The following is a 23,323-nucleotide window of genomic DNA, read 5'->3' on the forward strand; positions in this document are numbered from 1 at the left end:
GCGGAGTGCCTGCAGGGTGAAGAGATAAATGAGAGGAGGGTGGGGGTGGGGCAAAAGTAGCATAGAGTACAATAGGTGAATGGGGGTGGGGATGGAGGTGATACGTCAGAGAGGAGGGTGGAGTGGATAAGTGGAAAGGAAGATAGGCAGGTAGGACAGGTCATGAGAATAGTGCGGAGCTGGAAGTTTGGAATTAGGGTGAGGTGGGGGAAGGGGAAGTGAGGAAACTAGTGAACTCCACATTGATGCCGTGGGGTTGAAGTGTTCAGAGGCGGAAGATGAGGCGTTCTTCCTCCAGGCATTGGGTGGTGAGGAAGCGGTGGAGGCGGCCCTGGATCTCCATGTCCTAGGCTGAGTGGGAGGGGGAGTTGAAATGCTGGACCACAGGGCGTTTTGGTTGATTGGGGAAGGTATCCCAGAGATGTTCCCTAAAGTGCTCTGTTAGGAGGCGTCCAGTCTCCCCAATGTAGAGGAGACCGCTTCGGGAGCAATGGATACAATAAGTGATATTGGTGGATATGCAGGTAAAATTTTGATGGATGTGGAAAGCTCCTTTGGGGCCTTGGATGGAGGTGAGGAAGGTGGTGTGGGCGCAGGTTTTGCAATTCCTGCGGTGGCAGGATGGGAGGGTGGGTTGTTGGGGAGTGTGGACCTGACCAGGTAGTCACGGAGGGAATGGTCTTTGCGGAAGGCAGAAAGGGGTGGGAGGGAAATATATCCCTGGCAATGGGGTCTGTTTGGAGGTGGCTGAAATGTCGGCGGATGATTTGGTTTATGCGAAGGTTGGTGGAAGGGGGGGTCTGCCCTTGTTACGGTTGGGGGGGGGGGGGGGAGAGAAAGAGGAGGGGGCAGGTCTGAGGGCAGAGGTGCAGGATGTGGACAAGATACATCGGAGGGCATCTTTAACCATGTGGGAAGGGAAATTGTGTGGTGGAACTAGTCCTCTTGGGAGCAGATATGGAGGAGACGGGAGGGATTTGGAATACGGGATGACATTTTTGCAGGAGGTAGCATGGGAAGAGGTGTAATCCAGGTAGCTGTGGGAGTCGGTAGGTTTGTAAAGAATGTCGGTGTCAAGTCAGTCGTCATTAATGGAGATGGAGGGGTCCCGGAAGGGGAGGGAGGTGTCAGAGATGGTCCAGGTAAATTTAAAGTCAAGAATGCTGCCAAAAGTATACGGTGTCACCCTCAGTGCTTTTTCAATTTTGTTTTTAAATATTCACTTGTTACTTGCTTCACACAAATGCCTCATAATTGCCATTACCAGGTAGAGATAATCTAACCACTGCCACTTGACATTCAATGCATTAGCATCAGTGAAACCCCAATATGAATATCCTGGGGGTTATCATTAACCAGAAACTCAACTAGACTAGAGATAAATAGTGGCTACAAGAGCAGGATAGAAGCTAGGAATCTTGCAGTAAGTAATTCACTTCCTGATTCTCAAACCTGTTCACCATCAGCAAGGCACAAGTCCAAAATGTGATGGAACACATCCCAATTGACTGGGTAAGTACAGCTCTAACAACACTCAACTTACCGGACACCATCCAGGCCAAAGCAGCCGACTTGACTGGCATCACATTCACAAACATCCATGCACCTAACCTATAAATCCCTGAACATTATGACAATTTAGCTTAGCCAACTCACCTAACCTGCACATTCTTGGATTGTGGAAGGAAACCAGAGCACCCAGAGGAAACCCACACAGACATGAGGAAAATGTGCAAACTCCACACACCGACAGTCGCCAAAGGCTGGAATTGAACCCAGACCCCTGGCACTTGTGAGGCACCAGTCCTAACCACTGAGTCACCACGCCGTCAGATCCATCTATCAGAGGGACAACAAGGATAATGACAGCAGCGTCTGGGACATATTATGTCAGACTGTGGTTAGTCTTGGTGACTGCTCATGATCGTAGCATAAACCTTCAGATGTTGATAAAGAGGACTTTGCAAGATTGCATATTGTGCTTAAGTCAGTGCGAGAATTGCATCTATTTTTATTCCTTTTTGACTTTAGTGATTTGGTACAGTCGAGTGAGTCGCAAAGCTATTTCAGGGGCAGTCTGAAGGTAATCACATTGCCGTGTGTCTGGAGTCAAATGTAAGCCAAACTAAGAATAGCAAATATCCTTTTGAAAGGATGTTAGTGAACCAGATATGTTTTTTACAATAATAATGCAAGGTCACAAACACTAAAATCACCGCATAATTCCAAATTGTTAATAATTCATTGAATTTACTGACTAACTGGATTTAAATTCCAGCAATTGCTGTAATTGGATCTGAACTAGCATTCCCAAAAAAAACTAGCCAGCACTTCTAAATTACCAATCTGGCAAGATTATTACTTATACTATGTCCACAATAAATTGCTGTGGACAATTGTTCATGCAATATCTAAAATAGCCTCCAGCACCATCTACTGGCAAATATTATGTATTTAAAAAATACAAATTAGAAAAGTACCAATATAAAAAGTTAGGTCTAAACAAACAAAAATATACTGCAAATGTTCAAAGTTTGAGAGAAGATTTGTAGCTCGGGTGCTTGTTGTTGTGGTTCTGTTCGCCGAGCTGGGAGTTTTTCTTGCAAACGTTTCGTCCCCTTTCTAGGTGACATCTTCAGTGCTTGGGAGCCTCCTGTGAAGCGCTTCTGTGCTGATTCCTCCAGCTTTTATACTGGTTTGAATCTGCCGCTTCCGGTTGTCAGTTGCTGTCCGCTGCAGTGGCCGGTATATAAGGTCTAGGTCGATGTGTCTGTTGACACATCAACCTAGACCCTATATACCGGCCACTGCAGCGGACAGCAACTGACAACCGGAAGCGACAGATTCAAACCAGTATAAAAGCTGGAGGAATCAGCACAGAAGCGCTTCACAGGAGGCTCCCAAACACTGAAGATGTCACCTAGAAAGGGGACGAAACGTTTGCAAGAAAAACTCCCAGCTCGGCGAACAGAACCACACCATACTGTAAATATGTTGTACCATACCGTTTTTTCAAAAAAAGAAGTTGCAGAAGAAATTTTCTGCAGGAGGCAAAATTTACTTACAAAACTATCCAGCTTTGAGGTTAAATACAATGCATGAGAAAACTGCACAATTGTGTAAGTTAAAAGAATCATATCATTTTAAAGTGCACAATATGTTTCTTTAAAATAAAACTTGCACATCATCCTTCCTCAGAAACTGCAATATTTGTATTGCTCAAGTATTTACCTAAATTTCATCTTAAATGCCAAGTGTGGTTCAATTTCAATAACCACCTATAAGAAATAATAAGCCAAATGCATTCCATATCTAATTTTGTCAAGGAAACTTTGTGGCCTTCATTGATTTTTTTTATTCTTCATTCATGGGATGTGGCCATCATTGGGTGGGCCAGAGATTATTGCCATCTCTAATTGCCCTCGAGGGGATTGTGTTGCTGGTTAAAGCACAGCAGGTTAGGCAGCATCCAAGGAATAGGAAATTTGATGTTTCGGGCATAAGCCCTTCATCAGGAATGAGGAGAGGGTGCCAGGTAGGCTAAGATAAAAGGTAGGGAGAAGGGACTTGGGGGAGGGGCGATGGAGATGTGATAGGTGGAAGGAGGTCAAGGTGAGGGTGATAGGCCGGAGTGGGGTGGGGGCGGAGAGGTTAGGAAGAAGATTGCAGGTTAGGAGGGCGGTGCTGAGTTGAGGGAACCGACTGAGACAAGGTGGGGGGAGGGGAAATGAGGAAACTGGAGAAATCTGAGTTCATCCCTTGTGGTTGGAGGGTTCCCAGGCAGAAGATGAGGCGTTCTTCCTCCTACCGTCGTGTTGTTATGTTTTGCCGGTGGAGGAGTCCAAGGACCTGCATGTCCTCGGTGGAGTGGGAGGGAGAGTTAAAGTGTTGAGCCACGGGGTGGTTGGGCTGGTTGGTCCGGGCGTCCCTGAGGTGTTCTCTGAAGCGTTCCGCAAGTAAGCGGCCCGTTTCCCCAATGTAGAGGAGGCCACATCGGGTGCAGCGGATGCAATAGATGATGTGTGTGGAGATACAGGTGAACTTGTGGCGGATATGGAAGGATCCCTTGGGGCCTCGGAGGGAAGTGAGGGAGGAGGTGTGTGCGCAAGTTTTACATTTCCTGCGGTTGCAGGGGAAGGTGCCGGGAGTGGAGGTTGGGTTGGTGGAGGGTGTGGACCTGACGAGGGAGTCACGAAGGGAGTGGTCTTTGCGGAACGCTGATAGGGGAGGGGAGGGGAGGGAAATATGTCCCTGGTGGTGGGGTCCGTTTTGAGGTGGCGGAAATGGTGGCGGATGATACGTTGTATACGGAGGTTGGTGGGGTGGTAGGTGAGAACTACGTTGTATACGGAGGTTGGTGGGGTGGTAGGTGAGAACTACGGAGGTTGGTGGGGTGGTAGGTGAGAACTACGGAGGTTGTTGCCGTCATTTCCGCCACCTCCAAACGGACCCCACCACCAGGGACATATTTCCCTCCCCTCCCCTCCCCTATCAGCGTTCCGCAAAGACCACTCCCTTCGTGACTCCCTAGTCAGGTCCACACCCTCCACCAACCCAACCTCCACTCCCGGCACCTTCCCCTGCAACCGCAGGAAATGTAAAACTTGCGCACACACCTCCTCCCTCACTTCCCTCCGAGGCCCCAAGGGATCCTTCCATATCCGCCACAAGTTCACCTGTATCTCCACACACATCATCTATTGCATCCGCTGCACCCGATGTGGCCTCCTCTACATTGGGGAAACGGGCCGCTTACTTGCGGAACGCTTCAGAGAACACCTCAGGGACGCCCGGACCAACCAGCCCAACCACCCCGTGGCTCAACACTTTAACTCTCCCTCCCACTCCACCGAGGACATGCAGGTCCTTGGACTCCTCCACCGGCAAAACATAACAACACGACGGTAGGAGGAAGAACGCCTCATCTTCTGCCTGGGAACCCTCCAACCACAAGGGATGAACTCAGATTTCTCCAGTTTCCTCATTTCCCCTCCCCCCACCTTGTCTCAGTCGGTTCCCTCAACTCAGCACCGCCCTCCTAACCTGCAATCTTCTTCCTAACCTCTCCGTCCCCACCCCACTCCGGCCTATCACCCTCACCTTGACCTCCTTCCACCTATCACATCTCCATCGCCCCTCCCCCAAGTCCCTCCTTCCTACCTTTTATCTTAGCCTACCTGGCACCCTCTCCTCATTCCTGATGAAGGGCTTATGCCCGAAACGTCAAATTTCCTATTCCTTGGATGCTGCCTAACCTGCTGTGCTTTAACCAGCAACACATTTTCAACTGTGATCTCCAGCATCTGCAGACCTCATTTTTTACTCGAGGAGATTGTGGTGAGTTTCCTTCATGAACTGCTGCAGTCAATCTGGTGTAGGTGCTGTTAGAGAGGGATGTCCAGGATTCTGACCCAGCAACACTGAAGAAACAGATATATTTCCAGGTTGGGACAGTGTGTAGCTTAAGGCCCTATAGCATCTGCTGCCCTTGCCCTTCAAGATGGCTGTGATTGTGGGACTGGAATGTGCTGTCCAAGAATTCCTGCAGTGCATGCTGCTGCTGAGTGGAACATTGTTGGTGCTGCACTAATCCAGGCAAGCAGTTTTCCTTCTAAAGACTTTTTTTTAAAAAGACGTTTGGACATGCAAAATTCATGCACAGCATCAATTTCCAAAACCAGGAGGCAATGCATCTGCATGAAAATGTGTTGCTGGTTAAAGCACAGCAGGTTAGGCAGCATCCAAGGAATAGGAAATTCGACGTTTCAGACATAAGCCCTTCATTCCTGATGAAGGGCTTATGCCCGAAACGTCGAATTTCCTATTCCTTGGATGCTGCCTAACCTGCTGTGCTTTAACCAGCAACACATTTTCAGCTGTGATCTCCAGCATCTGCAGACCTCATTTTTTACGCAATGCATCTGCATGCCAATCAGCAACCTCAGAGGAAACTGAGCACAGCCTCACAGTTTAGAGGGTACACTGCAAGAAAGTAGGGAGTATTGTTATCACGTACCTAACCTGCACCTTGTAGATGTGGAACATGTTTTCTAAAGTCAGGAGGTGCGTTACCCACTGAAGGATTCCAAGTCTCTGACCTACTCTTGCAGTCACAGTACTTATATGGCTCGTCCAGTTCCATTTCCTGATGAGTCATTCTCATCATTGCCACTAGGTTTGTCCAGGTATTGCTGTGTTTTGACTGCTTCAGTGTTTGAGGAGTTTCAAATGATGATGAACATTGCACAGTGGATATCCCCACTTCTGACCTTATTTTACAAGCATAGAAACTAGAAGAGAGGGAGCAGAAATGGGACATTCAATTCCTCAGCCCTGCTCCACCAATCTCAATGATCAGCCATGATCATAGTGTTCAATGCCCTAATTCCGTACACCAAATTCAGTGATTTCTTTCGCCACAAAGCTATGTCTACTTCCTTATTGAAAACACAATGTTTTGGCCTAAATCATTTTCTGTGGTAGTGAATTCAACAGGTTCACCACACTCTAGGTGAAGAAATTTCTCCTTGTATCAGTCCTAAACGATTTGCCCCATATCTTTGAACTATGGCCCGGGTCAGGACACTCCACCATTCCTGCATCTAACCTGTCTGAACCTGTTAGGTTTATATTAAACTCCAGTGAATACAGCCATGAATAACTCTCTTCAAAAGTCAACCCTGCCATTGTTGGAATCCATTTTGTAAACCTTTGGTGCACTCCCTCTGCAATGAGAGCATTCTTCCTCAGATAAGGAGATGAAGATCGCACACCATGTGTGGTCTCACCAAGGCCCTGTATAATGATAGCAAGGTATGCATATTCCTGAACTGAAATCCTCTCAATTTTAAGGCAAACATTCAATGTGCCTTCTTTACTGACTGCTGCACCCCTCTGGGAAGAGAGGGACGGGGCAGAGAGGGAGGTAGGTAGGCAGGCATAGTGTTGAGAGAGATAGCGAGAGTCAATGAGTGAGGAAGTGGGAGGTGAGGACTGGCATAAATGCCAGGCCGTGTTTCTCCTGACTGTAGAGCACTGTTCTAGCATCTCTTCAGTGTCTATCCTGCAATGCACAATTTTGAGTGTGCTGCAACAGAATGATGCCTGAACATTGTGAAACAGCTCTCCCAATTAAAGAGTCAACCACAATTCAGCAGAGAAATTAACTGTCACACGTAGGCCAGGTCAGGTAAGGATAGCAGTTTTCCTTATTTAAAGTAGGTGAGGCTTTACAACAATGTTATTGCGGTCTTCATTAGACTTTTAATTCCCAGAACTGGGTGTCCAGAATATTCCATCCAACCTAGTTCAGCAACAATGCCAAAATTCCATCATCTCCCTTCATTCTAACCAAAACATGATAGTATTTAATACCAATAGTAAATTCATGCCCAGTTACTAAACCAATAAGTCCTTTTATGACTATTTTCATTTGCAATCCTGTTCATTTCTCTAGTTTTGCTGCAGCTTTGTTCTGAAAGATAGCTTCCAACCTGTAGGAAAAATTTAATAGCCGTTCAGCATAATGATTAAAGCTCTGCTATACTCGTGGTCAACGTTCTCTGATCTCCTTTTAACAAACTAACATTCAAGGTGTTTGCGTACACATGTAGGCTTTGCAACATAAATATGCATTGGAAAATACATCAGAAAATATCAAACCATACTTAAAATGAAACTGACATACCATTGTCCTTCCATCAAACATTTGTATATTAAACTCTCTCGAATGATTTCCTTCTGGAATAGCTGGTAAGACAGTAGAACTAAAAGTGTAGTCACAGATTCAAGAAGAATGCTATATGTAATATCTCTGCAAGAAAAGAATCAAGAGTTAAAATCAATATGCTATCAATTAAATATACATTTCCTAAACATATTGCTTCACAGGTAGCCTACACTAAATACATTTCATTTACATAAAGCATTTCAAAAAACTGATATCCTTGCAATAGTTCAACTAAATGAACAAGTACCAGGAAGGTACCAACTTTGATCTTACTCTGAGCGAATTTTGCAAGTTTCATCACGAACAAGAGAGATTCATCTTGCTTCCATATATCTGAGAAATAATATCCAGAGATAGTAATCAGTTTCAGAGACAATTAGTGATCTCTTTTGGAACTTGTGGATGCCAAATTAGGACATACAAATGTGAAAAAGCTAAAGAAATAAAAATATATATTTAATGTAATATAGCATTGCATACGATGCATCCTGTCAGGCCTGACCTTTCACTTAGCTTAAACATTTTTATGAACAGTTCGTTCTGCTATAACATGCATTTCATTAACTCTAATTCGCTGTAGCGCAACTGACAAATTGGGGACACTGTTGCTAAAGCACAAACTTTTAAAATGTGCATTGGCTGCACTTCAAGCGCTGTTTCTGAAGTGCGATTTTTCTATAACACAGGTTTGCACAAGAACGCAACCAACATGTTATAGTAGAACAACCTGCAATCTAATATTATTTGAAATTGGTAAAGGCAGAAATACTCTTAACATTTAAAAGTTACTCTCAACAAAAGAACTTTTTATGTCAATATCTTTTCTTTAAAAAAGATTAAATTTAAAGTACTTAGTACTTTACTTCAAATGGCTCATGTCTTAGGTTACTGAGCCAAACAGCATGGGAACAGACCCTTCAGTCCAAGTTGCTCGAGGCTAAGCAGGTATCCCAAACTGAACTAACCCCATTTGCAAGTGTTTGGCCCATATCCCTCTAAACCTTTCCTCTTCATGTACCTTTTCAAATGTCTTTTAAATATTGTGATTGTACTTTCCTCTACCACTTCCACTCACTCATTTCATACACACACCACCCTCCGAAAATGGTGCCTCCTAGATCTCTTAAATCTTTCCCCTCTCACCTTAATCTATGCCTTCCAGCTTTGGCATACGCTCCCCTTGGGAAAACAGGCCTTGGCTATTCATCTAACCTATGCCCCTCTTGATTTTATAAACCACTACAATAAAACCTGTCAGCCTCTGATGCTCCAAGGAAAGAAAGGCCCAGCCTATCCATCCTATCCCCACAACTCAAACCTTCCAGTCCCGGCAACATTCTTGTAAATATTTTCTGTACCCCTTCTAGTTTAACAACCACATATTAAAACAGTATCAACTGCAACAATTTGAAATCTCGGTTTTAAAAGTTCTAGATGTATATGGTACCACTGCAGCATATCTAGAAGATTGACAGCCTCATGCATAGCATACTTGTGTTCAGCCTGCAGCTTAAGAGCATGCAGGGAGAGAGGGAATGTCTCAAAATAAACAACTAGTGCAAATGTCTCCTAAGTGCATTTTACTCCCTGAAGAGTATTCAGTTCTGAATACTGATCAAACTGATTGCGTATCTGTGGAATGCAGCCGTTGCAAAGTCCATGGCACCGTGCAAGGTGCTATGCAGGCATGAAGAAAACTGGAAGTCAGTCAGTAAGTACAGGAAAATGCAAGCACAGACATGAACCCAGGATCATTCTGATGACTTTCTAGTAAAAGGGTTAACAATGTCTCTGAACAGCTGCACAGCACAGTGTGGAGGAGGAGGAGGAAGTGGACAGCCAACAATCATATCCACATTGATGTCCACACAGAGAAAAAGGATGTACTCTAGTTACAGATTACCATCCTGAAAATCTCTCTCAAAGGACTGGGAGTTAGGTAGGAAATTAGAAAGCTGCATGATAAAAGTAGAGTGACAACAGTTCTCTGTAGTAAAGAACTCCACAGATTCACTAACTCTGAAAGAAATGCATCCTCATCTGTCTGAAATATGCAACCCCTTATTCTGAGATTATTCTCTCTGGTCATAGACTCTCCCACAAGGGGAAATAACCTCTCCACACTTATCCTATCAAGTCAAGTAAGCAACTTGAACCTTAAGATAATAATCGCCACTCATCTTTCTAAACCCCAGTGGGATCAGACTCAAATCAACTCAACTTCTTCACATAAGATGGTCTTTCCATACCTTGTATCATATCAGTAAATGTTCTCTGTACTGCCTCCAAAGTCAATATATCTTTTAGATAAGGGACCAAAAATTGTTCATTGTATTCCAGGTGCAGCCTAATTAGTGCCTTGTATAATTTTAGCAAAACCTCTCCACTTTTAAATTCTGTTCCCTTTGAAATAAAGGCCAACATTTTATTTGCCTTCCCTATTATTCACTGAACTCAGATGCTAACTTTCTGTATTTCACAGGAGAGAACTCTCAATACCCTCGTCTATAATTTTCTGATGTCTTTCTCCACTTAAATAATATTCAATTCCTCTATTCTTCTGCCGAAGTACACAAGCTCATATTTTTCCCACATTACAGTCACTCAGCTTTTTGCCCATTCATTTAACCTGTCTACCTCCCTCTAAAGGATCTTTGTGTCATCCTCACCACTTGCCTTCCATCTATTTTTGTGTCATTCACAAATCTGCCTTTAGTAAATGCATCTTCCTCATCCAAGTCATGAATATATTGCAAATAACTGTGGACCTAGCACCGGCCCATGTGGCATTTCACTAGTTACAGATTACCATCCTGAAAATGTCTCTCTTATCCTAACTCTATCTTCCATTACTTAATCAATCTATTCATACTGATATACTACTCCAACACCATGGGATCTTATGCTATAAAGTAGCCTAATATGCATCCTTTATGAAACACCTTCTAAAAATCCAAATCTATTTTATCCACCGCTTCCCATTTTATTTATGCTGCCTGTTACATCCACAAGGAATTGTATTAAATTTGTCAGAAAAAAATTCTTCACGATAGAAAAGACTCCATTAGAATAGACTCCAACACTTCCAAGAACAGACCTTACATTAAGTGGCATATAATTACTGGTCTCCTTCCATTTTTTGGAAGAAAGATGTTACATTGCCATTTTCCAATTCTCTGGGATCTTTCCAGAATCTAAGGATTCTTGGAAGATTATCAGTCCAGTTACTAACTCTGTAGTTATTTCCTTTAAATTCCAAGGATACATCTCATCAGATCTAGATGACTTATCAGTCTTTAGCCTCATTAGTTTCCCTAGTATATTTTTCTATAGCAATAGTTATGTATTTATTTCTGTTTCATCTTCTACCTTGTTTACTTAGCAATGTTGGAATGCTATTAATGCCTTTTATTGTGAAGACTGATACAAACTATTTATTCAATGCTTCTGCCACTTCCTAATTACTCATTATTACCCAGCCTCATTCTCCCAGCCTAGATTCACATTTGTTTCGGTCTTCCTTTTTTATGGTTTAAAAAGCACTTGCTGTCCATCTTAATATTATTTGCAAGTTTACTCTCAAAGTTTATTTTCTCCCTTTTTTTGTCGTCTTCTGTTGATCTTTAAAACTTTTCAAATCCTCTAGCTTATCACACTGTCTTTTCTTCCAATCTGATGCTCTCCATAACAGCTGTAGTTAACCATGGTTAGCTTATCCCTTTCCTGGAATTCTTTTTCCTCAGAATCATACAGAAAAGGCCTTTCAGCCCATCAAGTATATACTGCCCAAAATGCATTAAATTCACAACAGGCCTACCCTCCAGCATTAGCCCATAGCTTTTAACGTAGTAATACTTCAAATGCTCATCCAAGTACTTTTTTAAAGGCTGAGGTTACCCGCCTCAAAAACTACTCCAGGCAGTTTATTCCAGTTCTCCTCCAATCTCCTTTTCTCAAATTCCCTCCTGCCCTTCACCTTAAAATTATGCTGCTTTGTTATTGACCCTTCCACTAAAAGGAAAAACTGCATTCACCCTGTTCATGTTCCTCAATCTTATACACCCCAATCACATCCTCTGAGCCTTCGCTGCTCGAAAGAAACAAACTAAACTTAGGCATTCTCGCATCACAGCCAAAGTGCTCCATCTCGGACAGCAGCTGGTGAATGAATCTCTTTGACAAATCCTCTATTGCAATCACATACCTTTATGGTGCGGAGACCAGAACTGCATACAGAACTCCAGCGGTGGCCTGACTGAACTCCTACACAGCTCCAACATAACCTCCCTACTCTTATATTCTATGCCTTGACTGATAAAGGAATGTCCTGTATGCCTCCTCAACTAACCTATTAACCTTACCTGCTACCTTCAGGTATTTATGAACAAATACCCCTTCGTTCCTCTGAGCATTTTAGTGTTCTGCTATTCATCAGGTACTCCTGAGAGTGCATCCACTTTCAATTTCGAATCCACTATGTGTCCATCTGATAAATAAACTTATATTCTCCTACAACCTGCGACCTCTTTCCTCACAGTCAACCATCCAACCAATCTTCATGTCATTTGCATGTTTACTATCACTCCCCACACACACTCATCGACAAAATATAGATGTATCACAAACAGTAAGGGACCCAATACCAACTGCTGTGGGAAACCTTTGGACACTGACAACCATTCACACAAACAGCTTTCTATCACCACCCTCTGCCTCCAGCCTTTAAGTACATTTTGGAACAAATTTACCAAGTTACCCTGAATCGCGTGTGCTTTTGCCTCATCAGTGTCCTGTGTGCAATTTGGTCAAAGGCTTTGTTGGAATCCATAAAACAACTTTAACTGCACTATCCTCCTCATCTACGCACTTCACCACCTCTTTGGAAAAAGAACAACCAAATGTTTAAGAATGACCTCCCTCTGACAAAGATGTGCTGACTATCCTTGATTAAAACCTTGCTTATCTAAATTGAGATTAATTCACTTCTTCAGAATTTTCTCCAATAGTCTGTAATTTCTGATTTATCTTTACTACCCTTCTTGAAAGGTAGGATCATATTAGCTGCCTCCAGTTCTCTGACACCTCCCCGTGGCCAGACAGGGATTTAAAAATTGGGTTCCTGCCATTTCCTCCTTTGTCTCCTATAGCAGCATGAGATACAACTAAGCCAGACCTGTGGCATTGTCTCCTCTCAAACCCACTGAAATCTCCAATATCTCCTCAGTCTCTATCAATCTGCTCAAGAACCTCGCCGTACATCTTCCTGAATTCTGTACCGACATCCTCTTCCTCCTGAATAAAGGCAGCCTCGAAGTACTCGTTTAATACCCAACCAACATTCGCCAGCTCCACACAGATTTCACCTTGGGACCCTGCAACCACAGCGGATCAATATGGATTTTGCCAGTTTCCTCATTTTCCTTCCCCCAACTTATCCCAGTCTAGTTTGAGGTTAGCACAGCTTTCATCAACCCAAGTCCTCCCTCTCAAACAGAATGACAAATTCTACCCTGGTATTGTTTCCTAGTGGATATTTTGTTTTGACATCATTTATTAAACCTGTTTCATTATACATCATCAGATCTAAAATAGTCTTATCCTTGTCTGGATCCACAAAATATAGTTTTAAGAAACACACTTCAAATATACTTGACGAATTCTTCCTCATGTTTCCCCTATGAATCGGACTATGCCAATCTACAAGATTGAAATCACCCATGACTAATGTACTGCCTTTGTTACGCACCCTCATTATCTCTGGATTTATTTTCTATTCTACCATATTGCTACTGTTAAGGGTATTATAGATTACGTTCACCAGTATCTTCTTTCCCTTTTTGTTGCTTACTGCTTATTGCTTTTATCCATCCATATAGATTCTACGTCTTCTGGTCCAAGACCATTTCTCGTTATTGTACTTATGCCATTCTACCACCCTTTCCTGCTTTCCTATTCTGTGGAAAATACACACAGAAAATTGCTATGGTACAAAAAGAGACTATTTGGCCTGTCACGCCTGCATCAGTTCTATTACCTAGTGCCAATCTCCTGTCTCCCCCACATCGCTTCACATCATTTCTGTCAAAATAATCATCTCACGCCTTCTTGAATGCCTCAACTGAATCACCCTTCATCACATTCCCAGGCTGTTTGCAGCTCTCACTGTGAAAAAAGATTTTCTCACTTTATTTTGTTTCATTCACATGTCACTTTATACCTAAGTCCTCTCATCATTTTTTTTTTTAAAACGAGCAGGAACAGCTTGTCCCGATCTACTCTGATTAGCCCCCTCAGTTTTGACAACCTCTTATCAATTACCTCAGCCTTCTTCTCTACAAAGAAAAAAAGACCCAACTTCTTCAATCTATCCTCATAACTGAAGTATTTTATTTCTGGAAATCAATTCTGCACTCTCTCAAATGCATTCAGATCATTCTTATAATCTGGCACCCACAACAACACATACTCCAGGTGAGGTCCAACAAGTGCTGTGTAAGTTCACTACCACTTCCCTGCTTTTGTACCATGACTAAAGCCAAGAATGATCTGCTTTATTAACCGTGCTCTTCACCTTTCTTGCCACATTCAATGATCTGTGCACATATACATAAGAACGTAAGAAATAGGAGCAGGAGTAGAACATCTGGCCCAACAAATCTGCTTCATCATTCTACACAATCATGGCTGATCTTTTCGTGGACTCAGATTCACATACTCGCCCATTCACCAAAATCCTTAATTGCTTTACTATTCAAAAGTCTATCTTTGCCTTAAAAACATTCAATAAGATAGCCTTAACTGCTTCACTAGGCAGGGAATTCCAGATTCAGAACTCTGACTGAAGAAGTTCTTCCTCAATTTAATCCTAAATCGGTTTCCCCTCATTTTGAGGCTGTGCCCCCTAGTTCTAGTTTCACTCGCCAGTAGAAACCTCCCTGCTTCTATCTTATCTATTCCCTTCATAATTTTACATTCCTATAAGATTCCCCCTCATTCTTCTAAATTCCAATGAATATAATCCCAGGCTACCTAATTTCTCCTAATAAATATCGTGGCATCATTTTTCCTGTTTTTCAATCTGCTGGAACTGTTCCAGAGTACACAGAATTTTAGTAAATTACCAAGGGCACATTTGTTATTTCCCCCACCATCTCTTTTAGTGCCATGGAATGCGTCAGGGCCAGAAGACTTGTCTATCTTTAGGCCCATTATTTTGCCCAACACTACCTTTTCAGTGATAATGATCATTTCTAGGTACTCAACTGCCATAGCCTCATTGTCACTAATTATTAGCATGTTATTTGTGTCTTCCGCTATGAAGACTGGCACAAAAGACCTGTTCAACATCTCAGCTATTTGCTCATTTCCCATTATTAAACCCCTCTTGTCATCTTCTAAAGGATCAATGGTTGCCTTAGTCACTCCTTTGTTTATATATTTGTAGAAACTTTCACTGTCTTTATACTGACTTTGTTTACTCTCATAAACCATCTTACTTTTCTTTAAAGGTCAGCAAGCTTTAAAAGATTTCCCAATCCCCTAGTTTTCCACTTATCTTTGTCAGTTTGTATGCATTTGCTTTCAAATTTATACCCTCCTTTATTTCCTGAGTTATCCATGGCTGATTATTCCTTTTCCAACAGTCCTTCCTTTTCACTGATATACATGTTTGCTGAACACTATCAAAAATCACTTTGAAAGTCCTCCACTGTTCCCTAATTGTCCCATCATATAGTCTTTGCTCTCACTCTACCTTAGCCAACTCCTCCCTCATCCCAGTGTAATCTTTGTTTAAGCATTAGACACTGGTATTAGGTTTTATCTTCTCACCCTCCACCTGTATCTTAGATTCAACCATACTGTGATCGCTCCTTCCAAGACGATTCTAAACTATAAGTTCATCATTTTTTTCTGTCTCATTACACAGGACTAGATCTAGGATACCCACTCCAGCATAAGGTTCCATCACATACTGTTCAAGGAAACTATACACCTAGGACCTTCTGCTCCTGCATCCTATTTAGGATCGTAGCCCTTATATATTCCACCATGTAACACAGTGGGATTTGAACTCGTGCTCCCAGAACGTTAGACTGGTCTCTGGATTTCTCGCCCAATTGAAATAGCTGTAACACCACCTCCCTGAAAATCCATCTCCGATCTCCTTATAACCATGTCTCAATAATGGCGATAAGATCATACCTGCTAAACCATATTCGTGACATCAAGTGACTTATTTTGATCTGAAAACTATGCACATTTAAGCAAACATTAAGTTTACCTCTTTACTACGTAGTCCCCCTTGACCCTACTTACTGTTGCTTTTCTATGTTTGTATATTCTGTTCCTTCCTGTCCCACTGCGGACATTATTATCCAAATAGCTGCGGGGTAATGCTACCATTTCTTTTGCTTTGCAAGCCTGTATTCTCCCTCTCTAAACCCTCCCCTTTTTAAGTTTCAGAGGGCAAGTGGAAACAAAAAACAGGTTAAAAAGAGGAGTGGGGGCAATTAGAGACCAAAAAGAGGACCTAAGCATTGAAGTAGGGGCATTGCTGAGGTATGAATTAATGCTTTACATCTATCCTCATCGTGGGATAGGAACTTTCTTTTTTTAACAGTTTATTCATGGGATGCGAGTGAGTTTTTTTTTCTTTAACCACTGCAGTCCATTTGATGTAGGTAGACTCAAAATGCTACTTAAAGAGGGCGTTCACCCAGCCACACTGAAGGAATGGCAATATATTTCCAAGCCAAGATGGTGATCTGCTTAGAGGGGATCCTGTAATGGCAGCGTGCCCATACATCTGCTGCTCTTAGCCTTTTTGAAAGGGGATAGAGGGCTCAGAGACTCAGGTTCCTCCTTCATCCATTGGTCTCATAAGTTGAGAGGATGGCTGGTGTGTGGTATTAGGCTTCCCTCAGCATTGCTGATGACTCCATCACACATGACTGAGGCCAAGAGTTCATACAATGCATTACCGAGGCATATGATGTTTTGTCAGGATGAGGTTAATCATGCTTCCACAGGAGTATTTTTGTCTTTTTTGCGGAGTTCTTGCCCAAGACAGAAAGCAAGCTCTTCAGAACTTCTTTTCAGTACAGGTCTGAAGAAACAACATCTGGTCTCAAAACATTAGCTTGCTCTCTCATCATGAATGCTGCATGACCTGTGATTTCCAACATTGGTTGTTTTCAGTACAAATTCCAGCATCTGCAGTAACTTTGTTCCTTAGAATAGGATCCCTACAGTGTGGAAACAGGCCTACAGCCCCACAAGTCCACACCAACCCAGACCCATTTCTCTCTGTTTACCCCTGACTAATGCACCTAACCGACAGATCTCTATGGATAATTTAGCGCGGCCAATGCACCTAACCTGCACATCTTTGGACTTGCCTTCTTGCCTAAAAACTGGTTTGAGATTTCCCAAATGATTGTCCATAACAAAGAAAAGGCAGATGTTAACCACATTACTCTAGATTGGACTTTAACTCAAATCTGGGAGCAAAAGGCTATTGTTAAGTCAATGCTCTGCCACATTCACCAGGTTACCTCTAAACAGTATAGAGAAAAGACAATAGTGTAAACTGCATTGAAATGACAGCTATTACCACATATTACAGGCTCGTTAGTCAAAACATATAGTTTTAACTAAATAATATATTAGCAATGAAAACTTACAATAAAGGTAATTCAATAATGAGATGTACTAGAGTACAAATTAATTCTTCCAGGAGATCTTCTGCCTCAGCCCCTGAAAGAAATTTTAGTAGCATATAAATATAAAAATGGCAATAAAATCATTGCATCTATTGCTTTTTTATATACACTCAAGGGTATCATTGGCTAGGCCCCAGTTGTCTCTGATAGGTGGTGGTAAATTCCCTTAAACTACTGCATTCTATATGCTGTAGATATACCCAAATTACCAATGGGAAGACATTCCAGATTTTTAACCCAACACCAAAGTTACTAAATATTTCCAAGTCAGGATGGTGACTAGCTTTGAGGGGAATTTGAAGGTGGTGGCATTCCCATGTATTTCATGCTCTTATCCTTCTCAGGGGTAATGGTCACAGGTTTGGAAGGTGTTGACTCAGGATTAGATTAGACTTACAGTGTGGAAACAGGCCCTTCGGCCCAACAAGTCCACACCGACCCGCCGAAGCGCAACCCACCCATACCCCTACATTTACCCCTTACCTAACACTACGGGCAATTTTAGCTTGGCCAATTCACCTGACCCGCACATCTTTGGACTGTGGGAGGAAACCGGAGCACCCGGAGGAAACCCACGCAGACACGGGGAGAACGTGCAAACTCCACACAGTCAGTAGCCTGAGTCGGGAATTGAACCCGGGTCTACAGGCGCTGTGAGGCAGCAATGCTAACCACTGTGCCACCGTGCCGCCAAATCTTTGGTGAATTTCTGCAGGAAGTGAACCTCATGGATGACACACTGCAGCTACTGAGTGTCAGTAGTGGAGAGATAGGATGTTTGTGGATGCTGCATCATTCAAGCAGATTACTTTGTCCGGAACGGTGTCAAGCTTCTCAAGTGTTGCTGGGAAATGTAGCCCACCAGGCAAGCAGGGGATTTCACACTCCTGACTAATGCCTTGCAGATGGTGGACAGGCTTTGGGGAGTCAACCATAGCATTCTTAGCCTCTGACCTTCTCTGTAGTTCAGTATTTGTTTGGCCGGTCAGTTTAGTGTTAACTCAATGTTAACACCCAAGACTTTGATAGTATGGAATTCAGTTAAGGTAATGACACTGAATGTCAAGGGGTGATGGATAGATTGTCTCTTATAATCTAAATGCAATCATTCTTTGAAATGCATATATTTCATAAACAAACATACTCCCCCATGATCCTACGCTGCATGCCATATCTGTTCCTATCCAGATTCCACATATCTGTACTCCAAAAGCAGCAAAGTAATTCAGGGAGGTCAGCTTGTCATTTTTAACCACATAATAATTCTCTCAATTACTCTCTCAGAATTGCTTTTGTAACTATTATGATGGTAATTAACTGTGATTAGTACAAAGTTAAGACAATGCAGGGTATGTGTAGTTTGATCCACAGTGACAGCCAAGTTAAATGAAGAGAAAGTAAGCAGGTTTACTGCAAGTGCTGCTAGAAAGTGCATGGCTACACTTATCAGGGTTGACCAGGTTGAGCTCTTCACGGTCAGATCAATTATGGCACTTACTATTCATGTTTATATAGTAGTATCCACTTAAGAAATTTGTTCCCAGGGTGGTGGGTAGGTGGAGGGCAAAGTGGGTGGGGGGGGGGGGGGGGGGGGGGGGGGGGTGTGTCATCTCATTATCTGTGAAATTATGCTCCAGCATGAATCAGCAGTCTCAAGAGAGATCAGAAGAAAACTGCTAATTTTGTACTGATTTTATTTCTTAAAGTGAATTTGAATATTAAACAAATACTGGTCCCATTAGAGATCATATTGAGAAGAGGGTGGTAATTGATTGGACCATCTTTGCCATCTTAGCAACACAAACTTCAAAAAGGAGGAAAGGAAGGAGTCTCAAAATTTGAACAGCTAATTACATTCAGCTTCTTCTCCACTAACAGGGTATGGCTGTGAAGCCACAAACACATGCTTTGCTGATCACATAAATAGTGATGATGTCTCATTTTCAGGTCAGTGCCATACCAGGTTTATACACTATGTTCCAACGACTGCCAGACTGTATGAAGCAACACATCCCACTGACTATTCACAATAGACATCATGCTCGACCAGACCATGTAAACCTCAGAACAAAATGCTCATCATAAGACAAGAGTCTGCTATTGGAAAGCATTTATCAAAAAATCCAGACTGTTAAGAATTAAATCAATAAAGCATCATCAGTCAAGCTTATATGGTGACACATTTATAGATGCATTAGGCTACCTTTATCAATAAATGATCCCAATTTTTTGAAGGCAAAATGAATAGGTATACACATTGCTACATCTCATTGTTAAAAAGGTTAGGGAGACTGCCAGTCTCTGCTGTAATCCCATTAGAACACCCTGACCTGGTCTGAGAAATAAGATTGATAGTTAACTGTTCTTGTTGTATTTCTATACGAATGACAGCCCAATCAATCAGCACCCTCTTCTCATGGTGATATTACTTAGCAGCAGTCAGTGATTCTTACGTATGAACCCAGATTTTCTGATGGGGCAAGATCAGGATCAGCTTTGGGGCTGTCCATGATTGAATAAGCTACAATTACTCACTCTAAGGCCAATGGATACCATGGCAAGTAAGAACCCCAGGCAATCAATGTGAGGAAATTAGAGTAACTTGTATATGAGGCAGTATATATAGAGAATTAAAGTTTAATAACTTGACCAATACTCAGTTAACAAAAGAACTTTCAGTGTTTATTTTTCCATTGTTTTGCATACCATAAGATAATGGTGGTCTCTCTTGATAAGTAAAATGAAGCTGTAGTTCCTCTTCGGATATTTGGCTGACAAACACTTTCAATAAACAGCGAATGATGAACAGGGCATTGTGGGCCTGCCAAATAAAGAGCTGGCTGATGGGGATAAAAATCACAAACACAAGACATGAATTCGCAATTTATAACCAGCTGGATTTCCAAAAAACATTTAATATCACAATCGTTTTGAGAGAAAAGTTCCAACTCATGGAATAAAAGAGACAATAGCAACTTGAATGTAAAATTGGCTGAATGATAAGAAACACTAAGTAACACGGTTCATGGATTTTCTTTTGATTCTTCTTATTTAAAAGAAATGATCAAGAACTTAAGAGTGCAGACAACAGTTTCAAAGTTCACAAAAAAAATGGAAGCATTGTAAACAGGAGAAGGATGATGCTGAATTTCAAAACAACATTGACAAACTGCCAAGCAGCTGGTATAAGGGGCAAGGATTCACATTTTGGGCCACTGAGATTTCTTCTGGGGTAGAAGTAACCTGTAAAAGGAAGACGGGTTGCACCTGAATTGAAGGGGAACGATACCCTGGCAGGAGATTTGCTAGTGCTACTCGGGAGACTAAATTACTAATGGTGGTGGCCAAAGACATAGTGAGAAAACAGAAAAGACTGAGGCTGGTACAGTAGATAATGGGAGTAAGATAAATGGTCAAGGCAGGCAAGAGCATGGCAGAGAACAAAGAAAGACTGACAAATTAGACTGCATGTACTTCAATGCAAGTCTTACAGATGAATTTAGAGTATGGTTGGGAACATGGGCCTAAGATGTCATAGCTATTACAGAAATGTGGGTCAAGGAGGGGCAAGACTGACAGCTCGACGTTCCAGGGTATAAATGTTATAGGATAGATAGAAAGGGAAGACATTCGTAGGATAATGTCCAGTGAAATTATATGGGTGGAACTGAGAAATAAGAAACGGATGATCACCTAGTTAGGATGTACTATAGGTCCCCCAGTAGCCAGTAGGAAATTGAGAAGCCAATATATGAGGAGATCTTACACGAAATGTGAGAGGCGGGCAGCACAGTGCCTAGCACTGCTGCCTCACAGTGCCAGGGACCTAGGTTTGATTTCACCTCAGGCAACTGTGTGGAACTTGCACATTCTCTCATAAAATCTAGGGTTTCCTCCCACAGCCTAAAGGTGGGCAGGTTAGGTGGACTGGTTATGCTAAATTTCCCATAGTGACCACAGATGTGCAGGCTAGTTGGAGTGGCCATGAGAAAATGAAAGGTGACAGGGATAGGATAGGGTGAGGAGGGTGGGATGCTCTTCTGAGGGTCCGTGTGCACTCGATAAACCAAAAGCCCTGCTTCCACACAGTAGGGACTCTTTACAATCTCATATCTGCAAGAATAATAGGGTTATAATGACAGGAGATTTTAACTTTCCAAATATAGAATAGGATTGTCAATAGTGTTAAGGACTTAGATTGAGAGGAATTTGTTAAGTGTACATAAAGTTTTTTTTTTATTCGATATGCAGGTGTACCTACCTAAGGAGGAACAAAGATTTGACCTTCTCTTGGGAAATAAGGCAGGGCAAGTGACTGTGATGTCAGTGAGGGAGTGCTTTGAGGCAAGTGATCATAATTCTATTTGCTTTAAAACATTTATAGAAAAGGATAGATCTGATCTAAAAGTTCAAGTTTGAATTTGGAGTAAGGCTAATTTGACAGCATTAGACAGGAACTTTCAAAAGTTGATTGGGAGCGGCTATTCACAGGTCAAGTGACAATTGGAAAGTGGGAGGCCTTAAAAAAATGAGATAATGAGAGTTCACAAATATTATGCTCTGTTAGTACAAACAGCAAGGCTGGTACATGTAAGGAATGCTGGATGACTGAAAAAAAATGAGGCTCAGGTCAAGAAAAAGGTGGCATATGTCATGTATAGACAGCTGGATTGAGTGAATCTCTATAAGGACAGTGGGAGTATACTTGAGGGAAATCAGGAGGGCAAAATGGAACACAAGGTAGTTTGCCATCAAGAGTTAAGGCAAACTCAAAACAATTCTACAAATACATTAAGGGCAAAATATTAAATACGGAACTACAGACCAGTAAGGCTGATGTCAGTAGTGGCTAAGTTGTTGGACGGGATTCAGAGAGGCAGGATTCACATATTTGGAAAAGGCAAGGACTTATTAGGAATAATTGACATGGTTGTGTGTTTGGGAATCATATCTCAGTAACTTGACTGAATTTTTGAAGAAATGACAAAGATTGATGAAAGCAGAGCAGTAGACACGGTCTATACGGAGTTCATCAGTGAGATGATCAACAAAGTTCCATGTGGTAGACAGGTTAGCAAGGTTCGATTCAAAACTGGAGGGCATAGATTTAAAAGGTGAGAGGGGAAAGATTTAAAAGAGACCCAAGAGGCAACTTTATTTCCCCCACACAGGAGGATGGTATATGTATGGAATGAGCTTCCAGAGGAAAGGGTGGAGATTGGTACAATTAGAACATTTAAAAGGCATCTGGATGAGTATATGAACAGGAAGGATTTAGAAGGATATCAGCCAAATGCTGGCAAATGGGACCACAATAATCTAGGATATCTGGTCAGTATGGACAAGTTGGACCAAAGGGTCTGTTTCCATGCTGTACAGCTCTATGACCCTAATGTGCAGGATGAGAGAATAGCACTAAATCTTGCTGCTCAGAGCACCAGTGCAGATACAATGAAGGAATGGCATTCTTCTCCACAATTCTGAAATTCTATGGTCCAAGATGGCACCAGAGGGTGATTCTTTGCGAGCTCTCTACAGCAGATCTTACTCTTTGTATGTTATGATCTACCTGTACTGCATGCAAAACAAAGCTTTTCACTGTACTTCAGTACACTTGACAATAACAAATCAAATCTCGGAAAATGTGAACAGCATATAGCAGTAACAGTAAATTAATTTTCATAACTGCTGATAGTTGACTGTAATGATGTACTGCTTGCCAATAAGCTTATATTAGAATAGAATCCCTACAACATGGAAGCAGGCCATTTGGCTCACCGAGTCCACTCTGACCTTCCAAAGAGCATTTCACCCAGACATATCCCATTCGTATAACACTGCATTTCCCATGGCCAATCCATCTAGCCTGCAC

At 42.2% G+C, this 23,323-nt stretch overlaps 1 protein-coding gene across 2 annotated transcripts in view; it reads right to left on the reverse strand.

The window, feature by feature from the left end:
* The window catches only part of dym (dymeclin), a 488,802-nt gene that overhangs the window by 393,855 nt on the left and 71,624 nt on the right, over nucleotides 1-23,323 (reverse strand). Inside the window, exons 6-8 of one of the 2 annotated variants that reach the window (XM_060828953.1) lie at nucleotides 20,158-20,291; nucleotides 17,413-17,485; nucleotides 7,688-7,813 (exon numbers count right to left, since the gene is read on the reverse strand). In XM_060828953.1, the coding sequence (XP_060684936.1) occupies nucleotides 7,688-7,813; nucleotides 17,413-17,485; nucleotides 20,158-20,291 (333 nt within the window). The remainder of the gene's footprint in view (nucleotides 1-7,687; nucleotides 7,814-17,412; nucleotides 17,486-20,157; nucleotides 20,292-23,323) is intronic. The other variant, XM_060828960.1, reaches the window with a different exon arrangement.

Source organism: Hemiscyllium ocellatum, chromosome 1, assembly GCF_020745735.1.
Source record: "Hemiscyllium ocellatum isolate sHemOce1 chromosome 1, sHemOce1.pat.X.cur, whole genome shotgun sequence".
NCBI lineage: Eukaryota > Metazoa > Chordata > Chondrichthyes > Orectolobiformes > Hemiscylliidae > Hemiscyllium > Hemiscyllium ocellatum.